This window comes from Caretta caretta, chromosome 2, assembly GCF_965140235.1.
Source record: "Caretta caretta isolate rCarCar2 chromosome 2, rCarCar1.hap1, whole genome shotgun sequence".
Taxonomy (NCBI): domain Eukaryota; kingdom Metazoa; phylum Chordata; order Testudines; family Cheloniidae; genus Caretta; species Caretta caretta.
In genome coordinates, this window is record NC_134207.1 from 22,812,923 (window position 1) to 22,835,317 (window position 22,395).

The following is a 22,395-nucleotide window of genomic DNA, read 5'->3' on the forward strand; positions in this document are numbered from 1 at the left end:
TTGTGAAAAATTAATTTTGTGGTGTTTACATCTGCGTGGTGGGCAACCCCACTAGACTCGTTTTAATCTGAAGTTTGTGTTTTGATATGGATATCAGTTCTGCTGTTTTGAGGTTTGGGGAAGGGGGAGGGTATGTATTTTAAATCCCCATCTAGTAACGTATTTAAGCACACGTTTATCTTGTAAGTGTGTGAATAGTCACATGGTAAAGTTGGGCGCAGTGCTTAAAGTGCTACGATGTACCAGTGCCTTAAACATTTGAATTCATCATTAACATTCTGTGTTTAGGCTTGGCAGCATTTTATTGTAATTGAAGTATGTCAGTAAAAAATATTGACTGGTGAAGTCAGCGGGAGTGCAACTTCCCCGACCCTCCTTGCACTGCTGCAGGGCCAGTGACGCTAGATTTCTGCAGGTGCAGAGAGCCCTCTGAAGCTCCATTGTCACGGCCACACTCCCATGGCAGCGGGGCTGCAGAGGGCTTCTTGCACAGCTAGTGACACCCAGTCCCTGTAGGCAGAAGGTGCAGGGAAGGCTGCAGTCTTGGTGTGGCAGAGCAGAGACACCCTGGCCAGGAGAACGAGCCTCCAGCCACACAGGTTCAGTAGAACCCCGCAGCTAAGTGTTCATCATCCTCCTTTCAGTCCTGGCCTGGAGTTTCTGCTTCCATACTTTATCTTGGGCTCCATGTCCAGGCAGGCAGCCACCTGCAGGATCACTGGCAGTGCTCGGAGCTCCTGCAGCCATGCTGTCAGCACTGTTCTAACCCTAACCTTACCCCTCTATAATTTCTAGCTACTGTAAAACACTTAAAAATAAAAAATAATATCCTTAAAAATAAAATATATTAATCCTGGTACCTAGTGACAGATATTTCTAATCATACTAAAATTATTAAAACCTAAGAAAAGAGGTGCAGGTTAGCTCAGATGCAACACAGAATACGATTAGGTTAGCTTTTTGGCATTATTGGATTGAAGTTGTCTATGTAACAGTTAGTTATTTTTGTTGGTAGATTCTCAGTGCCTGTTCTCTTACATACTTAAACTGGGCTTTTGCAAACATTCAAACTCAGCTGGGCTGAAAAGCTTTAAATTTTGTTCCGTTCGTTGAAAATGTTCTTGCTGTTTAATCAAAAGTATGAGTTAAAATATTAAATATGAATAACTCAGAATAGCTAGTCCTTCTCCTTGATGTCAAATACTTTTTAAGTTGAGGGTCTTCTCTGTTTAATATAAAATAAAAATTAAGGAAATGGGAGTTGCACTATAATAAATTTGGGGATAGCTTGACACTTTAGAAGTAGATGGCTAGTTCCAAAGATCTATAATCCAAATTCTTCCCTCCACATTCTATGAAAGGCCTGAAGGTTCTTGTCCTAATTGTACATCAGTCTCACCTCTACTTCCCTGATGCACGTGCCTACAAGTCTACCAACTGAGGCATGTGGAAACACTATCTTCCTCTTACTGTATTTCTACTTCTCTCTGTGTTACCACCTTTTAAAAAGGAACTGGTGACCCAGTTATTCTATGGAGCAGAGCTGTCTGGGCCACTTAAGGCTCTACGGCAATGTGAACCTTTGAATTTTGTCTTAGTAAAGCATAACTCCTGGGGAAATGGTCTGTTAAGATCTTTTAGAGCAAACATCAGTATTGGTAAAAATCATTTTAAAGTAAATGGCACTTGAGATTGAAACCAGTTTTCACTGTATGATGGGTTTTACAGACCCCATACTAACCTAGAGCAAGGCATGGGTCAGTACTGGGCAAGGAAGACCACATTCCTTAGCAGCTGCCAGGCATGCTGCAGTTGAAGGAACAGCTTAAAAGGGCATTGGGAGCCCAGAGGCAAGGGGGGAAAGAGCTGCAGGCCGTACCAGAAAGTGAGGCTGACACAGGGAACTGTTAGGAAGAGTGATTACAGCATTAGTAACGCCACTGTGGAAGCAGTGATCCATATTCTCCACCCCATTTTGCAGTTGGGAACCCAAGAGAGGCCTCAAAGGAGGAGACGTTGTTCCCTGGTAGACTGTGCTGATACTGTACTGCTAAGACTGGGACCATGTCCCAGACAGAGGAGCCACAGCCCAGTAGGAAGTGACCCGTAAGGCAGCGTAACTTCGGGAGGACCAAGTGGTCCAGACACTGCACCACTCCTTTAGGGCCCTGGTTTGGGACCCCCTAGCCTTTGTTGTGTCAGAATCTCAAGGGGGGGGGGGGGAGAGGAGAAGAGGCATACGGAAGGAACCGTGGCCCATGGTATACAACCCAGCAGGGCTCCCTCCAGGATGAGCAGACTGAAGAGAACTGTGGAGCCATTGCCTGGCCACTAGGCCAGTTGGCTGGTGGACTGACACACTGTACTGTTAATGTGGCCTAAAATGTATAACACAAAAGCATGCCTCACCTATTTAGAATAATCTTGACCCTTTCTGGTAGAGGGACTGTGTGGTTTGTTTTTTTAAATAGGTTGAATACAAGCTAAAAATCTGAACTGCTAGTACTTCTATTAATGTGTTAAGAAGAATCTCTGTTATGAAGGAGAGAACTTCAGATCTAGATAAAGCTGACTGAATGACTACAAACTTTTAGATGGATAAAGTGAGTAGTATGTGAGAGGCAAAGTAGTGTTTGCATACTGAAAATCATTTTGAACTAACTTGGCAGTTCCCAGACTGTTGTCATTGAAGCAGATACTGGTTCTCTGCACAGAGATGGCTAGTTTTATTGTGCTGGTTGTCATCCTAGTTTCCAGCTGCTTCCTTAAGTGTCCAAGGTTTTCATTGTGAAGAGCGTGTTGGAGGCTTGTGAAAATAACTGGAAGCAAAATTGGAGGAGCTAGCTTATTTGCTTACACTAATTGTGGTTGTGAGAAGGAAATGCAGCCAACAGTAAACAAGGGCTACCAACTAGCAGTGGAAGAAGAATGTCCAGGGGATGAAGGGAACCAAACTGAGAGGAAGGAAGTATGTGCAGTGGAAGACCAGGTAATGGAGAAACATGTGGCCAAAGCAAGGGCGGGGAGAAGAGAAGAAAGTGGAGACGAGGGGATATGAAATGAAAAGCAAAAAATACACTGTGACTGACGGTTTTTGAGAAGGGCCAGAAAGGTTAATGGGTTAAAGACTGGTAAAAATACATAAATACTACTTTAAAATAATTGCCATAGTTCCTGCATAGATAGTGTGATTATGAATGGGAAAGGAGGTGGTCTTAAAATAGGTTTCAGAGTAACAGCCGTGTTAGTCTGTATTCGCAAAAAGAAAAGGAGTACTTGTGGCACCTTAGAGACTAACCAATTTATTTGAGCATGAGCTTTCGTGAGCTACAGCTCACTTCATCTGCAGTTTCCACGGTATGCATCCGATGAAGTGAGCTGTAGCTCACGAAGGCTCATGCTCAAATAAATTGGTCTTAAAATATAATTTCTATTTTACGTGAGCTGCACTGTGGAAGAATTCTACCAACCCCTAATCTAATTTACTAATCTGAATGCCAGGAAATACTTCAGGAATCATTGTATTTAGCCAGAGATTCAATTTTTGAAGACCGAATGGGGACAGAGCACCCCTTGCAGGTTTTCTGGTTCAGTGACAGTTGTTTAGGCCAGGTAATAGCAATTATTACCATTATAAAACTTGTCTTAATTGCTACTGTTAGTCTAAATATAAAACATAAAGCCAAGGCCACTTTGTTTTTAAAAATAAATGTGTTTAAAATGAAATCTGAATTTAATACAAAATATATTAAGGCCTAAACTTCCTATTATCTCTTAAAACATTTTAAATAAAAAAAAATGCTGAATCCATGAGCCACTACCCAAAACTGAGTAAAAGTCTGCTTTTGCTGTACAAAAAAAAATCATGAGGGGAAAAAATCTAACTTTTGAGGTCAAGCCTTATAAATATGGCATGGTACTAGTAAATAGGCAATATATTGTTCATCATTTTTAGCGTACTAAAAATGTACAATTAATAAACTGAAAATATTAAGCTGTATAGTTGTTTGTTTAAATGTATACAGTTTATAGTGTACCCTTCTAGGTAGCAAAAAGATGTACCAAATCTAGTATAATGGCTCTATTTAGCTATAAATCAACAGGTTTAATGGTTATATCAAGCAAGAAGGATGTACCTTATTTTCCTTTTTTTAAAAAAAAAAAAACCTGAAGTAAAAATTGAAAAGTTGATGGAAAATTAATGATTTAAATTAAGGCTTTCATCTTGATTAAAATAATTTTACATTGCCTTGATTTTAAATCGATCCACTGGGAAGGTAGCTGAACTAACAGGTCTCCCATCTTGAACTTGTGATTCTATAAATTTGGGAAATTTTCCTTAGGAAAAATATATTGTTACCAACCTTAGCTAGAAGTGGAGAGAATTCTTTCAAGATCATTAGGCTTAAACTTAAGAGAACTCACTTTTTGTCCTGGGAGCTTTCAGTGGCTTTCCTTGTTAAAAGGAACACCTGAAAAGAAGTGTGTCCAATTTAAGAAGCATCTAAAACCTTAAATTTGTTGAAAAGAATAGTCACTATTTTAGGAAAGTAAATTCTAGTAATATATTAACATTTCCTTTTTAAGAAAAGAGGTGATTATATTGTCATCTACTTTTAAACTAAAGATTTTTACAGGGAAAAACAGGATGTGCTCTTTTTTTTAAAAAAAAAGTCTTTATTTCTAGGCTAGAAAAGAGATTCTCAAGATTCACACAAGAGACTGGACCCCTAAGCCATTGGACGCGTTTCTTGAAGAGTTAGCAGAAAAATGTGTTGGTAAGATTAAGAACCAAAAGAGTTATCAGAGAATACAAGTGACTAACTTATAGTTTAGAACATTCTCATCTAAAAGCTTAATACTAAGCTTATTTAATTAAAATACTTATTTTTCTTTGATTTTTTTCATCCACTAATTGTTAGAAGTTGTTTTTATATGAATATAGACATTTATTTTTAACCACACTCACACTTTCACCATTCTTCTGGCAAAGGGGGCTGGATGCAGTTCTCTTTTAGAAGTCCATCTAGACCACTAAGAATGCAATCTTGTAATGGGTCTGCTCAGGGCCCCACTTACATCAGTGAGGCTTTGCACAGGCAGAGAAGACCACCAGCAGAGTAGTTGGGCGATAGCGGTATGAGGCATTTCTTACTTATATCCCTTCCTTTTTCTCCCAGAAGGTTGAGCATGCTGCCTCTGTTAGGCTTCATCTCCTGCTGGGCCAGATAGTTACATACTCTAGCTTTGCGTATGCTGCTTCTAGACCTTTTTTGGTTGTCTGAGACAAAGAACTAAATTTCACTTATTTGTTCATAGGATATTGTGGTGCAGATATTAAGTCCATATGTTCTGAAGCTGCTTTGTGTGCCTTGCGCCGACGTTATCCTCAGATATACACTAGCAGTGAGAAGTTGCAGTTGGATATCTCTTCTATTAAAATAACAGCTAAGGATTTTGTTGTGGCTATGCAGAAGACTATACCAGCTTCTCAAAGAGCTGTGACTTCACCTGGCCAAGCACTCTCAGCCATTTCTAAACCACTGCTTGAAAAAACACTTCACAGAATTTTAGGAGCCCTACAAAGAGTGTTTCCACATGTGGAGCTTGGAATAAAAAAAGGACAAAAGACAGGTAAAACACTCTATTATTATTTTTATTTTATTAATTTATTTTGAATTCTTGCATATTTGTCACGGTAAAAGCTTTTTTTTAATTTGTGACGTTAACACACTAAATGTATTTACATTTCCCAATTTCTGTGTGTGCATGTAAACTTTTGGACAGTAGAATTTTGGTTATTTCTGATGGCTGAGTCTTCCATGGTTCTGCAGCCATGGAATCTACCCCAGATACAGAGTTTTGTTGAAAGAAATTTAGGCTTAACTTCATTCCTTACATTTACAAGAACATCCCATATGTAAAACAGTGCATACAGTGAACCTCAGAGTTATGAACACCAGAGTTACGAACTGATCAGTCAAACACACACCTCACATGAAACCGGATGTACACAATCCGGCAGCAACAGAGACCAAAAAAAAAACCCAACCAAATACAGTACTGTGTTTAAACTTAAACTATTAAAAAAAGGAAAGCTGCAGAAGAAAAATGCTTAGTAAAGTTTCAAAGCTGCATTAAGTCAATGTTCAGTTGTAAACTTTTGAAAGAACAACCATAACGTTTTGTTCAGAGTTATGAACAACCTCCACTCCTGAGGTGTTTATAACTGAGGTTCTACTGTAATTGTATTCCTTTGTCCTGAGATAGCATGAAATAATAGATCTGAGAGGTGTGAACTACACTCATTCATCTCAGTGTGGTAATGCTAAAGCCCAGAGAACATGGGAATTGCCATACTGGAGCAGACCTGTGATTCATGTACTATAGTAGCTTGTCTCCAAAAACGGCCATCACCAGATTCTTCAGAGAAGGTGCAAGAAACCCCCAGTAGGCAGACATGGAATAATCTAGATGCCCGGTAAAGTCTCCTCATCATCCCTAATAGGTAGGGATTGGTTGCAAAACCTAAAGTATGAGGATTTTATGTCCCTCCCCAAACCTTTTTAACATTTAACTGTTATAATTCTGGAAATTCTACTTATACCTAAACATCCAATCCCTCTCTGAACAACTTCAAAACTTTGTCTTTACTGAGAATTAATAGTCCTGATTTCAGTCATGGCTAGCAGTCGTGTCTTGACATGTGCAAACCTCTGCCCACCAGCGGTTAAGGGTGAGAAAATTCCTTCCTTCCAACTGCCATATATCCAGCTCCTCTTCTGCCCTTTTTTCTGAAGCTAAAACCTCTAGTTTTGCCCGACGACACATACGCTGCACTTGAATATGAGCATACAGAATTGTAATGCATTTGAAAAAAGCATAAAGTAAACTGTAAAACATTTCACAATTAAGATTTATATCTAATACAAAACAAATAATAATTACACTACAACTTGCATTTCAGAGTTATTATATTAAGCATCACTCTCCTGCAGAATTAGAGTTCATGTTATGCAGAGTGCAAAGGTTCTACTTGTCTGCAAGTATGCATGGCTCTTTTCAGGCATAGAAACAACAGAATTTTTACCCTGAAGAATTTTATAATCCAATTTATAATTGTATTTAGTATTTGCACTGTAAGTGACAATCCCTCACATAGTCTATATGTGCCTCTTGAGAATAAACATGTTGTTCTAACAGCTGTATATTATTTGCACTTTTATATATTTAACTGGGAACATGTTGTTGTAGTCTGGGAACATGATGTAGTAAAATCTCATTCCTTGGGCAAATTAGAGATCAAAAAGTAAGAGGTGACATTTAATTTGTAAAAAGATACAAGCATCACCCTCGGTGGTATGGTGGGGAGTGGGAAAGGCAGTACTCCCTGCCCTCCGAGCTCCAGGTCCTCTGGCTGGTGGAAATATTGATAATAGTGTCATTGAAATCTGCCAAGTTGGGTATCCTTCAAAAGCCATTTCATCCACGAACACAATAGTACCAAACATGACAAGTTTAGAACAACTATATAGAGATATATATGCTAGAAAATGTTTATTTTAAAACTTTTTAAAATTATATTTTAACACAGGGGTGCATTGCTTACAATTTAAAAAAAAAAAAAAGACAGATACTCTTAGGAAGGTTAGCCTTGATGTATAGGATTGAAAACATTTATTTATCAAAGTAGTCTCTGTCTAGGGCACCACTACTAGACACATTGTTACACTGATCCTCATGTGTGCTGCACTATTTCACTGGCCAAAAAACAAACAAAGAAAAAGTGGTAGGATCCGAGTCTAAAATAGGAAAAGAACAAGTCAAAAATTACTTGGACAAGTTAGATATCTTCAAATCACCAGGGCCTGATGAAGTGCATCCTAGAATACTCAAGGAGCTGACTGAGGAGGTATCTGCGCCATTAGCAATTATCTTCGAAAAGCCATGGAAGACGGGAGACATTCCAGAAGACTGGAAAAGGGCAAATATAGTGCCCATCTATAAAAAGGGAAATAAGGACAACCCAGGGAATTACAGACCAGTCAGTTTAACTTCTATACCCGGAAAGATAATGGAGCAAATAATTAAGCAATCAATTTGCAAACACCTGGAAGATAATAAGGTGATAAATAACAGTCAGCATGGATTTGTCAAGGACAAAGTGTTAAATCAACCTGATAGCTTTCTTTGACAGGGTAACAAGCCTTGTGGATAGGGTGGAAGCGGTAGATGTGGTATATCTTGACTTTAGTAAGGCTTTTGATACTGCCTCGCATGACCTTCTCATAAACAAACTAGGGAAATGTAACCTAGATGGAGCTACTACAAGGTGGGTGCATAACTGGTGGGAAAATCATTCCCAGAGAATAGTTATCAGTGGTTCACAGTCATGCTGGAAGGGCATAACGAGCGGGTCCTGCAGTTCTGGGTCCGATTCTGTTCAATATCTTCTTCAATGATATAGATCATGTTATAGAGAGTACACTTATAAAGTTTGCAGACGATACCAAGCTAGGAGAGGATAGGATTAAAATTCAAAATGATCTGGACAAACTGGAGAAATGGTCTGAAGTAAACAGGATGAAATTCAGTAAGGACAAATGCAGAATTCTCCACTTCGGAAGGAACAATCAATTGTACACATACAAAATGGGAAATGACTGCCTAGGAAGGAGTACTGCAGAAAGGGATCTGGGGGTCATAGTGAACCACAAGCTAAATGAGCCAACAGTGTAACGCTGTTGCAAAAAAAGCAAACATTCTGTGATGTATTAGCAGGAGTATTGTAAGCGAGACATGAGAAGTAATTCTTCCTCTCTACTCCACGCTGATTAGGCCTCAACTGGAGTATTGTGTCCAGTTCAGGGTGCCACATTTCAGGAACGATGTGGACAAATTGGAGAAAGTCCAAAGAAGAGCAACAAAAATGATTCAAGGTCTAGAAAACATGATGTATGAGGGAAGATTGAAAAAATTGGGTTTGTTTACTCTGGAGAAGAGAAGACTGAGAAAGGACATAAGTTTTCAAGTACATAAAAGGTTGTTACAAGAAGGAAGGAGAAAAATTGTTCTTCTTAACCTCTGAGGATAGGACAAGAAGCAATGGGCTTAAATTGCAGCAAGGGAGGTTTTGGTTGGACATTAGGAAAAACTTCCTAACCATCAGAGTGGTTAAAAACTGGAATAAATTGTCTAGGGCAGTTGTGGAATCTCCATCATTGGGGATTTTTAAGAGCAGGTTCGACAAACACCTGTCAGGGGTGTTCTAGATAATACTTAGTCCTGCCTTGAGTGCAGGGTACTGGACTAGATGACCTCTTGAGGTCCCTTCCAGTTCTATGATTCTATATCTCTGTACAAGGCAGGCTGCTGACTAAACATTTGCAGGGTGGTGGGCATCTGTTCTTTTCACACAAGCATTTGAGTAGCTGGAGAATTAATTCCAGGAGTACATGGTATTTCACACACAACTGTTGTGATCAGACATATCCATGCCTGATAAAGGAGGATAGTTTTGGATGTTCTTAGTCATCCCGGAGCCATTCCATTGCTTGATCATTTGCCCTTGTAACAGCAGGTATTAATGCTCCCCTTGTTGGGAGCAGTTTTTCTCCATTTGTCTGCTTCTTAGAAAACATTCATCAGTATAGCTCTGCATGTGTCATAATGTTGGTCTTCAAATGATAAACTCAGCATATGAACTCCTCCAGTGCATTTATGATTTCATCAGCGACAGTCTCTGCCATTACAAGCACCTTCAGAGTGAGGAGAGTCTCTACAGAGGCTGAATCAAATGCTTTCCAGCAGGATAATATGGTCTTTTAGGATATGACGCTACTGGAAGGCTGGCTGGAAAGAGCGGCTCTCAATGGTCCGAGTGATAGGAACACATCTCTGAGGAATATATAGCAATTCCGTTCCCCAGCAGCACAAAAACAGAATCTTTCAGAGGTCTTGGGTAGCATCTCTAAGAGCACTAGAACATCTGTCTTGTGCAAACATCCGGAGTTTAGAAGAACACCTCTCTGTGGCATTGACGGCAGTCAAGAACATTTTAGTGTCCTCCTCCTCATGGGAACCAACAAAGAAACTCCACTGAACATCACAAGGCAGCACCTTCATTATGCCATGTGACGACACAATTTTTCAAACAATTCTTCATGTGTTGGAGCATTTTACTTGCAAGGTATGTGGTTAACTCATCCTTCATGCAAGTACGAGACACTAGCGTCTTCACTGTGACATTGGAAATGTTCATGGAGTCATTGATTTTTTGTATTGGACAGATGCAATACCATGGAGTCACTTCTTTCTAATGATATTTTTTAATTGATTCCTCTGCATACATATCAAACATGAGGTAGACTTCTTCATAGTCCAGTATTTTCTCTGTAGCCTCAGAATGAAATGTTCTCACCCAGTCTGTCTCTTTTCCCCCTGTCTTCCATGTGTCCTATGCTGTCCATTCCTCCCATGTCCTGTGCCTCCTTACTGGCCCCCTGGGCAAGACGCTATGAGGAACGTAGCCTCTTCTCTTCCCTATCCACATTTGCTCTATGTTCTAGTGCCACAGCAACTCCCAGTGGGCAAAAGGTGTAACTGTAGTACTTCTCCAGAGGAACGTATTTTTCTGTGGAGAGAGAAAAAATTCTGCATGGGACATGAATCCTGTGTGTGCACAGTGGCTCAGAATTCCTCAAGGAGTAGCCGTTGTATTTGTTCATGCATTCCATCTGCATAAGGAATGTTAATTGAACTGAGTAATCAGTGGGGTTAGCAGGTATCATTGGCAGGATACATACTCGGTCATTTGCTATGGCATCTCATGGATTCCTGAGTTAAAGACTGACCATGGTGGAATATACCTTTCTCCTGAAATGATGTAGTATGGTATGACCTGCGTGTCTGGAACATTTGAGGGTACATCTTCTATCTCTTCAGCTGAAGCCATACTTAGTCATTTTTCACCTCTGGAGTGCATCCCACTTCTGCACAATAACAAAGTTGTTGTGAATGTTAGTGGGATGCACTCCCACTAACATTCGCAATAATTTTGGGAAGGTTAACAAGGTTAGTGAATGTAGAAAGCTCTACTGTAGTTGATTTAGCTGCTGCTTTATTGAAAACTGGACTTCTTGGACTTCAGAATTTTTGGACCTTGATAGGAAAGTGAGTGAGTCATGAAGTCAGGAAGCTCCTTCAAGGAACGGTTCTTTGCTGGTTCAGAGAGAAATTGAGGGACTGATCCCCATTAATACATTCCTGATAGCAGACCATAACAGTAGCATGAAGGGTACCTTTGCTATCTGCTGTATCTTCAAGGAAGTCTAAGTAATCGGCAGGACAAAATATAAAACTACCCTTGATGAGGTCTAGAGGAATGTACAACCCTTCATTGAATTCCATATGGCAAAGAACCTCATTTGCAATTGCAGTCTCCAGACAGAGTACTTTGGTTCCTCCACAGACTACTGCAATGCTGTGCATAAACTGCACAGGGAATTTATTATAGGTTTTGGAATTAATTGTTAAACCAATGGCCACTTGTAGTGGTAGATTATGCATATGCCTTGGGGGGATGTGTGTGTGTGTGTTTGGAAACCTGTCTTTCACTGAAGCGCTCGTGCATGAGACTTTGTGATAAAAGGAAACCCTTGTACTCCCCTTGCTTACTGTCCTGTTTTGCAGGTGCTGAAGTCACTGCAATCACAGATGCACCATTTAAAGTAGCAGTACAGGTCAAATGTATTTATTTTTTCAGGTTTGGCATTCAGTGTGGATCCCTAAAACTCCCACGAACTGCGGGACAAAATGCTTTTCCATAAAACATTTGGTAGCTGCAAACAGTCTTCTCTTGTCAGGAAAAAACTATGTATTACTGGTGACATCAGCACTTTCATTACCATGGTTTTTGGGGCTTTTAAGGTGTCATAAATATAAAGGGAAGGGTAAACACCTTTAAATCCTTCTTGGTTAGAGGAAAAAACCCTTTCACCTGTAAAAGGTTAAGAAGCTAAGACAACCTTGCTGGCACCTGACCAAAATGACCAATGAGGAGACAAGATACTTTCAAAGCTGGAGGGGGTGGGAACAAAGGGTTCTCTCTGTCTGTGTGTGTGTTGGTTTTTGCCGGGACCAGAGCAGGATTGCAGGTCAGAACTCCTGTAAAAAGTCAGTAAGCAATCTAGTTAGATATGCATTAGATTCTGTTTTGTTTAAATGGCTGATAAAATAAGTTGTGCTGAATGGAATGTATATTCCTGTTTTTGTGTCTTTTTGTAACTTAAGGTTTTGCCCAGAGGGGTTCTCTATGTTTTGAATCTGATTACCCTGTAAGGTATTTACCATCCTGCTTTTACAGAGGTGATTCTTTTACTTTTTTTCTTCAATTAAAATTCTTCTTTTAAGAACCTGATTGCCTTTTCCTTGTTCTTAAGACCTTAAGGGTTTGGGTCTGTGTTCACCTATGCAAATTGGTGAGGATTTTTATCAAGCCTTCCCAAGGAAAGGGGGATGGGGGGGGAGACGTTTCCAAGTGGGCTCTTTCCCTGTTATATTTGATGGTGGCAGCAGTAAAGTCCAGGGACAAAAGGAAAAATAGTTTGTACCTTGGGGAAGTTTTAACCTAAGCTGGTAAAAATAAGCTTAGGGGCTTTTTCATGCAGGTCCCCACATCTGTACCCTAGATTCAGAGTGGGGAAGGAACCTTGACATAAGGTGATTCATTGTTGCAGATAGGATTACTAAAAACTACATCCGTGTCCCACAGTTTATCTTCGATAAGTGCTTTAGGAGCATTTCTGCTAACCATTTGTTCCTCTTCAGTGCCAATCAAAGCAAAGCCAACCAAATCTGTACTTAGCCTCTGCTACTTAGCCATTCCATCCATTTGTTATAAATTTCTTTGGGATTGTAATTAATTGTTATGTTATGTAACTATGTGCATACCATTTGTGGGTGGATTCCAGTAATGTCAGGCTGCATGCTGATGTCTTACTTAACCAGTGCCTCATGACAATTCTTAACCTAATAAAGATCATAAGCAATACCCTGAATCACTGCTTTTTTGGCCATGATGGCAAATCACCTTGAAGCCGGGCTGTCGATTAATTGCCGTTAACTCACGTGATTAACTCAAAAAAATTAATCGTGATTAATCGCAGTTTTAATCACACTGTTAAACAATAGAATACCAGTTGAAATTTATTAAATATTTTTGGCTGGTTTTTCTACTTTTTCAAATATATTGATTTCTATTACAACACAGAATACAAAATGTATACTGCTCACTATATTATTTTTGATTACAAATATTTGCCCTGTGAAATTGATAAACAAAGGAAATAGTATTTTTCAGTTCACCTCATACAAGTACTGTAGTGCAATCTCTTTATCGTGAAAATGCAAGTTACAAATGTAGGGGTTTTTTTGGTTGTGGTCGTTACATAACTGCACTCAAAAACACAGCAATGCAAAACTTCAGTGCCTACAAGTCCACTCGGTCCTACTTCTTGTTCAGGCAATCGGTAAGACACACAAGTTTGTTTATATTTACGGGAGATAATGCTGCCCACTTCTTATTTACAGTGTCACAACTAAGTGAGAACAGGCGTTTGCATGGGACTTTTGTAGTCAGCATTGCAAGGTATTTATGTGCCAGATATGCTAAACATTCGTATGCCCCTTCATGCTTCAGCCACCATTTCAGAGGACGTGCTTCCATGTTGATGATGCTCGTTAAGAAAACAATGCATTAATTAAATTTGTGACTGAACTCCTTGGGGGAGAATTGTATGTCTCCGGCTCTGTTTTACTCACATTCTGCCATATAGTTCATGTTATAGTACTCTCAGATGATGACTCAGCAGCTGTTGTTCATTTTAAGAACACTTTCTCTACAGATTTGACAAAACGCAAAGAAGGTACCAATGTGAGCTTTCTAAAGATAGCTACAGCACTCGACCCAAGATTTAAGAATCTGAAGTGCCTTCCAAAATCTGAGAGGGACGAGGTGTGGAGCATGCTTTCAGAAGTCTTTAAAGAGCAACACTCCGATGTGGAAACTACAGAACCCAAACCACCAAAAAAGAAAATCAACCTGCTGCTGGTGGCATCTGATTCAGATTATGAAAATGAACGTTGGTCTGCACAGTTTTGGATTGCTATTGAGCAGAACCTGTCATCAGCATGAACACATGTCCTCTTGAATGGTGGATGAAGCGATATATTAATCTTTAGTGTATCTGGCATGTAAATATCTGGCGACACCGGCTACAACAGTGCCATGCGAACGCCTGTTCTCACTTTCAGGTGACGTGAACAAGAAGCAGGCAGCATGCTCTTCTGCAAAGTAAATGAACTTGTTGTCTGAGCGTTTGGCTGAGCAAGAAATAGGACTGAGTGGACTTGTAGGCTCTAAAGTTTTACATTATTTTATTTTTGAATGCAACTATTTTTTGCACAATTCTACATTTGTAAATTCAATTTTCATGATAAAGAGATTGCACTACAATACTTGTATTAGGTGAATTGGAAAAATAGTATTTTGTTTTTTATAGTGCAAATATTTTCAATAAAAAAATATAAAGTGAGCACTGTACACTTTGTGTTCTGTATTGTAACTGAGATGTAGAAAACATCCAAAAATATTTAAATAAATGGTATTCTATTATTGTTTAACTGTGCAATTAATTGCAATTGAGTTTTTTTAATTGCTTGACTGCCCTACCTTGAAGCACTCTTTCCATTTATAGTAATATGTAACATTTAAAAAAAAATTAATCAGGTATATTCTGAGCATTAGCTGATAACACAGTACTGTCAGTCAAGGGCCACATTTTAACTTTGTGAGGGCTAAATGTTTGACAGGCTTGTATTAAAGTACAATTTTAATTTTTTTTAACATTTTCTTGAATATATATCTACACAGTTCTATGTTTGTCATGTTTGGTACCATTGTTTTTGTGTAGAAAGGGCTTTTGCATGATACGAAATTCGACCCATTACCACCAACCAGAAGACCTGGAGCTGGCAGCCAGGGGGGCAGCAAGCCCCGCCTGCCATGCAGCAGAGGGCAACACCATTGAAATTATTTCTGTAGATTTTTGCTAATTTTCTTTCTATCATTAACTTGCCCACAGAATGCACGTGCTCCCAGACTAATGGCTGTTTCTCTAAAGTGTTTTAAAATTATTGTCTTTGGATTGAATAAACCACAGACTAGCGTGTTGAATTGTAAATAAAACTTTTTTTCTTTGCAAGTGAGTGATACAAAGTTCCCAGGAGAATTAACGAACCTTTTTGTTTTTTCAGATGTTGTAAGTCATATTTTAGAAAGTGACTTAACGTATAGTGATGAGGAAATGCCTTCAGTGTTTGAAAATCCACTTTCCCAGAAAACATCTAATAAACAGAAAGCAAATGTCCTTAATTTTAACAGGTACTTGTCTTTTTGTTCTTCAAATTGATTGAGGCTGCTGGATCCTTTGGTGCAAGAGAGATGTTCTGGGTTTTGTTTCCTTTTTCGGGTAAGGGAAGGGTTTTGCTTTCTTGCACCAGTCTTTGCCAGAAATAAACATAGAAACAGGCAGATAAAATTGTTGTGAAAGTATCTGATTAGAACTGACAAAATTTAGGGGAAAAGGCCCTAATCCTTCAAGGAGATTCTCAAGCTTGGGGTACAGAGATTTGGAGATTCATCCCACCCACCCCTTAGAGCACCTTACAGGATTGAGATCTAAAGTATGTAGTTTGGCCTGTCTCTAAATCACATTGGTATTTTTCTTTTAGACATTTTTGATGCCTTTATACTTTTAGTTTCAAAGTTTATATATTTGAACATACTTGTATTCCATTGTAATTAACAGATTCGCAAAAAGAAAAGGAATACTTGTGGCACCTTAGAGACTAACCAATTTATCTGAGCATAAGCTTTCGTGAGCTACAGCTCACTTCATCGGATGCATACTGTGGAAACTGCAGAAGACCTTGTATACACAGTGTATACAAGGTCTTCTGCAGTTTCCACAGTATGCATCCGATGAAGTGAGCTGTAGCTCACGAAAGCTTATGCTCAGATAAATTGGTTAGTCTCTAAGGTGCCACAAGTACTCCTTTTCTTTTTGCGAATACAGACTAATACGGCTGTTACTCTGATAACTAACAGATTGTTATTCCCGGCCCCCGCTGTTATGTAATTTGCTACTTAATTTGACAATAGCTACGTTAATCTTTTTAAAATAATAAATTTTACTGATTTATTATCAGAATCCTCAAAAACTTGTTTGAAAAATCATACTTTTATGGAGTCTTAGTTTGGGTTGGACCACCAGTTATTGCAGTGAGAGATACTGCCAAATTCCTATTACTGTGGTGGTTGAGGAGATGTTCTAATTTACTGAATTTAAAGACGTATGCCTATTTCACGTCAAAGATTCTAGCCATTAAGTGCATTGTAATAGTATGGTTGCAAAAACCAGTACTACACTCAGAAACATGGTTCATAAGAACAAAACAATTAAGAAACTGGAAAGACTTTGCTCACTGTATTAGATTAACGACCAAACTGTGTGGAAAGACTGAACAAGTGAAATGAATCAAATAAAAACAAATCAGTGATAGAAGTAATGCAAGTATATGTATTTACTGTAATCCATAACCTATACTACTACAGCTTTACTGTTTTTTCTGGTATATCTGATGCCTTATGTAAGAGAATAAGCAGAATTGTTGACAGTACAGATTTTATTTATTTATTTATTTATTTATTTTGTATTCTAAAATTATGGTAGAGTAGAGAGCGACAACACCTATGCATTCATACATTGATGGGAAATTATTTTGTTTTGTTTTTAGTTCTTGTTTTTTGGGTTTTTTTAATTATTTAAAACTTCCTGATTTCACAATTCTTGTTTTAGAAGTGCTTATCGTCAGCCAACATCTTATAGACCAAGGCTCTTGATAGTTGGAGAGCCCGGGTTTGGACAGGGCTCTCATTTGGCACCAGCAGTAATACATGCTTTGGAAAAGTTCACTGTGTACACGTTAGATCTCTCAGTTCTGTTTGGAATCAGTACCACATCACCTGAAGAAACATGTGCACAGGTATTTTTATTTTATTTTTTTTTTAATCTGTTAAGAATAATAAATTGTTTTCCAGAGTGGTTTTGGAGCAAAATGATTCATGTGAGACTAGCAAAACTATGACTTGTGGTTCAGTTTTAATGGGTATCTTCTAACTTTTTTGTGTCTGTCTGTGTGTCCTGTTTCATCTCTGTTGGAAAGGCCACTCCTTTCTTTGGGTAATGATCATACAGATAAAATGGAACGTTGTCCTTTTTAGCCTTCTGCAATGAAGTTGTTTATAAAAGAACAGTAAGAGGTTTTTGGTTTTTTTTAATCTTCCATCATAGCAACTCCTTTCTCTCAATCCTTTCCCCTTCCTTCTGTCTTTCTCGTTTCTCCTGCCACCCCCACCCCAGTTATTGAGAATAGTTTTGAGAACACATTCTAATATACCCTTGAATTTACCAAAGAAAAAGGCTTCTTTTCTTTTCCTCCTTAATACTCATAAAATGCCTTTATGTTTTGACATGTTCTAGCCATGTATTTGAAAGAAGCCCTGTTGTACTGATAAGTTGTTAATAAAACTCCCAACCAGACTTGATCTCCCACAGCTGTTTCTGTCATCCGAACCTCGAGTCCCTTCATCTCACAGCCGGAAGCTCCATGGCTCAACACTGCAGAGCTAGCATACTCTGTACTGGTTCAAGAAGCGCTTTTAGGGAGCAGAAAACCATCCACTAGCGCCACTTAGCAAAGTGGAAAAGATTCTTGATCTGATCTGTGCAGAAGGGGCCTCACCTACACAGTTGACACTACCTTTCATTTTAGATTACTTGCTCCACTTGAAACAACAAGGCCTAGCATTGTCATGTATTAGGGTTCATCTGGTGACAGTTTCAGCTTTCCATCTATGGGTGAATGGCCGTTCTGTTTTCTCAAACTCTGTGTGTAGCCCTTTCCTTAAGGGCATGGAGATTATACTCCCAGGTACAGCAGCCACTCCCTCCCTGGGACCTCAAATTGGTGTTGGCAAGGCTAACAGGTCTTCCATTTGAACCACTGGTAACATGCTCTCTGCTCTAACTATCCTGGAAAGTGGCCTCCCTGGTGGCCGTTGCTTCTGCTAGAAGGATCTCTGAGATCCAAGCCATTATGTCGGAAGCACCTTATACAGTCTGTTTCAAAAACAAGGTTCCGATGTGGCCACAATTGGCCTTCCTTCCAAAGGTAGTCTCGCAATTCCATAGTAACCAGAATATCTTCCTACCTGTTTTCTGTTTTGAAGCCAAATGCCAACAGATAGGAACAGAGACTCCACTCACTGGATGTCTGATGTGCACTAGCCTTCTACATAGAAAGGACTAAGTCATTTTGGAAATCTACTCAGCTTTCTGTAGCCTTTGCAGACAAAATGAAAGCCTTCCAGTCTCAGCTTAGAGAATTTCTTTGCGGATCATTTCCTGTATCCGCAAATGTATGACCTGGTGAAGGTCCCCACTCCTCCTACGCTGGCAGCGCGTTCCACAAGGTCTCAAGCATCTCCAGCAGCGTTTGTAGTTCAGGTTCTTATACAGGACATTGGTAGAGCAGCAATGTGATTGTCAGTCCACATCTTTGCATCTCATTATGCCATCAGCCAGCAAGTGAGAGATTACATGGGTTTTGACCGAGCAGTATTACAATCAGTATGCCAATGAAATCTGAACCCTCCATCTGTGCAGCTTCTTGGGAGTCACCTACTTTGGAATGGTTTTGCGCAAACATGTGAAGGAGGACAAAACGGTTACTAACCTTCCATAACTACTGTTCTTCAAGATGTGTTGCTTTTGTCCATTCCAAAAGTCCCTCCCGCACCTACCCTTCTGTTGGAGTTAGCCAGCAAGAGGGAAGTGAGGGGGCTGCGGGTTGGTGGGACCCTTTATACTGGTGCTGTAAGTGTGCAACCTCAGGAGTATGCAACCAGAGCCAACCTGACAGATACCACTGAGGGGAAAACTTTCTGGCCGGTGGTGCTTGGGGCAAGCACACACCTACTTCGGAATGGACATGAGTAACACATCTTGAAGAACAGCAGTTATGGAAGGTTAGTAATGGTTTTTTATGTTTGTTTGTTTGGGTTTTTTTTAACCATTCAGCAATTTTCTATCTTTTAATATTATGGTTCAGAACATACACCTCTTCCCCAATATAATGCGGGTTCGCATACAACATGGTAAAGCTCCGACACACGGCTCTGAGCAGCGTGTTAAGGGTGCTGGGCCGGGGCCGAGGGGTTGGATAAGGGGCAGAGGGTCTCGGGGGTGGTCAAGGGCTCCCCCCGGAAGATCTGGGAGGCAGGAGCTGTGGGGCAGGCACTTTTGGGGGCCCCGCAGTCCCAGGGTGGCCCAGGGGATTAGTGGGGGGCCTGGGAGCAGCCCGCTCTGCTTCCCTCGCCCCGGCCCCGGCCATGTCGCTCGGGGGAGGGGGCTTGGGAGAAGGGATCCCTCCCGTAGTCACCGGCAGCGGCGGAAGCGGAGCAGCCCAGCCCCAGCCCGCTCCGCTCTGCCAGCCGTGGCGCTCTGCTTCCCGCCGCAGGTGAGTGCGGGACCTTTCCCCAACACCCCTCCTGCCCCCCCCCCCCCCCCCACAAACGACACGGCTAGGGCCAGGGCAAGGAAAGCAGAGCAGGCTGGGGCCGCATCGCTTTGCTTCCCGCTGCTGGTGAGTGCAGGGGGCATCCTTTCCCCAACCTCCCTGCACTCATCAGCAGCGGAAAGCAGAGCGCTGCAGCTGGGAGGTGGCGGAGTGGAGCGGGCTGGGACCACGTTGCTTCGCTTCCAGCCGCTGCCGGTGAGTGCCTGTCGGGGGCAGGGGGTGTGGATAGGGGTTGGAGCAGTCAGGACGGAGCAGGGGGGGTGGGGTCCTGGGGGTGATGGGGGGGGGTCTCTGGAGGGAGCGGTCAGGGAACAAGGAATGGGGGGGCCAAAGCAAGTTCAATATAACGCAGTCTCACCTGTAATGCGGTGAGATTTTTTTTGTCTCCGGAGGACCATGTTATATCTGGGTAGAGGTGTATGTAACATAACATTTATTTTGCTTATGAGAGTTAGGAAAGTTATGGAAAACACCATGCCCTACCTAATGTCAGCATGTTCTTATCTTTTCCAAATGTGGGTTTTCAGGGGACTTTTTGCTTAAAATTTAGCAAGCCTTATCAGCAATTTCACCTGTTGCATTTTGAGGGCCTTATTCAGGTAGCACCGTGTTTAGCTGTTCCCCTACAATTCTATTAGTATAGTTATAAAAGTGCCGCTTTCAGAAATCTAAAACCATGATTTTTGCTGACTGAATCTGTGGTCATGTCTGTTTTTTCACTTAGGTGGCCCTCCCATCACAGTAATATCTGAGTGCCTTGTAATCTTTATTCTACCTCTGTAGGGAAGCACTATTATCTCCATTTCACAGATGGGGACTTGAGACCTCGAGAGACTACGTTACTTGCCCAGGGTCACACAGGATGTTTGTGGCAGAGCAGGGAATTGAACCTAGGTATTCCATGGACCAAGACAGCACTCTAACCACTGAACTGGCCATCCTTCCTCCCTGTCTGATCTCTGGCAGCATAGGTTCTCATCTTAAAATAATGCATCTTTTCTTGCTCCCAGTTTTTTATGTTTCCAGAAGGAAGGTAGGAGACAGTTTTCCGAAATACACATTGATCTTTCATTAGAATCCGTGCTATCAGGCTAACAGGGATTATCCTCATCCCATCAAAATTAATTCTTTTCCCCCCTACCACTTTCTTGGTGTCCGCACTGGTAAACAGTGCACAATAAGAAGGTAATTTAAAACAAACACTTTTCTCTGGAATTTTAAATTCCTTGATGTACATCAATGCACATTTTCTTAATGTTTCTACCTTTCTCTGGAAAAGTCACTCCTATAGTAATATTCAAATAGGCTTCAATCCTGTTTCTTGTTGTGTGTGTTTTGTTTATTTTTTTACTCTAGAGAAGACATTAATTTTAATAAAATTATACAAAATCACCTGTAATAATTTATAACTGGGTTTGTTTCATAGTTGACTCAAGGTAGAAGTTTGCCTCAGTATTAAGAATTATTCTTTCCCAGTTGTTGCTTGTTTAGTATATCAACTGTGAAATAGGAGTGACTAGTTGATATTTAATTATTTATTAGTGACCTATTCATGTGTTTCTCAGTATTTCCAAATTAATACTTTTCTTTTACTAGTTGATCCATGAAGCCAAAAGAACAGCACCAAGTATATTATACATTCCACATGTCCACTTATGGTGGGAGACTGTTGGATTCACTTTGAAAGCTACATTTACAACATTATTACAGAATATTCCATCATTTGCTCCAGTTCTGCTGCTTGCAACATCAGATGTACATCATGCAGCTCTACCAGAAGAGGTACCGTTTGTCAGTGCATTTAATATAATCCTCATCTCTTCAATTCAAATGACTTCTTAATAATAACCTAGTTCTGGTGGTTTATAAACCTGTCAAGATTGTGACCTTTTGGTCAAACATAACAAGAAGCAGATACAAATATCCTTGCTTACAGTAGATTTCACTTGTAAAAAAAATACTGCTTCATGGTAGATGTCAAGAGAGAAGTTATGTAAGTGGACTTGAGTGTTTACACTTCCAATTTTTTTTTTTTCCGTAATTGCAGGATAGATTTTATATATAAAATATGATTATGCAGCCACACGTTTGTGCTCCAGAATCAGTGTTTTAAAAAGCTAAGAAGAAAACCTCCTGTATGTTAACAAACGTAATGAAGTGTGCCTGAGCCTGTAGATACTCTGAAACAGTATCTCTGAGAGAAGTAAAGTCCTCCCATTCATCGCAATGTAGTGTTAACACTGAATTCTTACAGTTTTAAAATACCAGTGTAAACTATTCTGGTACTGGTTTTACCAGAATCCTCAAACTAATGTGCTTATCCATTGTTCTTAGATGTGCTGTAGTGGCATGTTGTTGAACAAAGTGAATTGGGAAGCTAATTGCTGTCTGGGACTAGTGAGGAGGCAAAGATAACTTTTTCAGACATTCGCTAAACTTAAAGTGGCATCTGCCCTGTTCAAAGGAGAGGCAGCCCCTTCCCAGGACTAAAAGACTCAAATGTCTTCTGGATAACAAAATTCCAAATAGCCTACCAAATCTTGAATACCAAACAGGGTAGAGTGACTTAAGTCAAGAAGCTTTAGAAAAACTACAAGCAGTTTATCATTGATTTAAATCATGTTGAGGTTTTGTGAAAACTAATTTGAAAATCTGTGCTATTGCAACTTTTGATTTAAATTTAAGTAGCTGAAT

The 22,395-nt window shown here is 40.1% G+C and overlaps 1 protein-coding gene across 4 annotated transcripts in view; it reads left to right on the forward strand.

The window, feature by feature from the left end:
* The window catches only part of ATAD2 (ATPase family AAA domain containing 2), a 95,785-nt gene that overhangs the window by 40,208 nt on the left and 33,182 nt on the right, over positions 1–22,395 (forward strand). For all 4 annotated transcript variants that reach the window (XM_048841591.2, XM_048841589.2, XM_048841590.2 and 1 more), the window contains exons 15-19: positions 4,688–4,778; positions 5,320–5,634; positions 15,316–15,442; positions 16,920–17,106; positions 21,298–21,483. In XM_048841591.2, the coding sequence (XP_048697548.2) occupies positions 4,688–4,778; positions 5,320–5,634; positions 15,316–15,442; positions 16,920–17,106; positions 21,298–21,483 (906 nt within the window). The remainder of the gene's footprint in view (positions 1–4,687; positions 4,779–5,319; positions 5,635–15,315; positions 15,443–16,919; positions 17,107–21,297; positions 21,484–22,395) is intronic.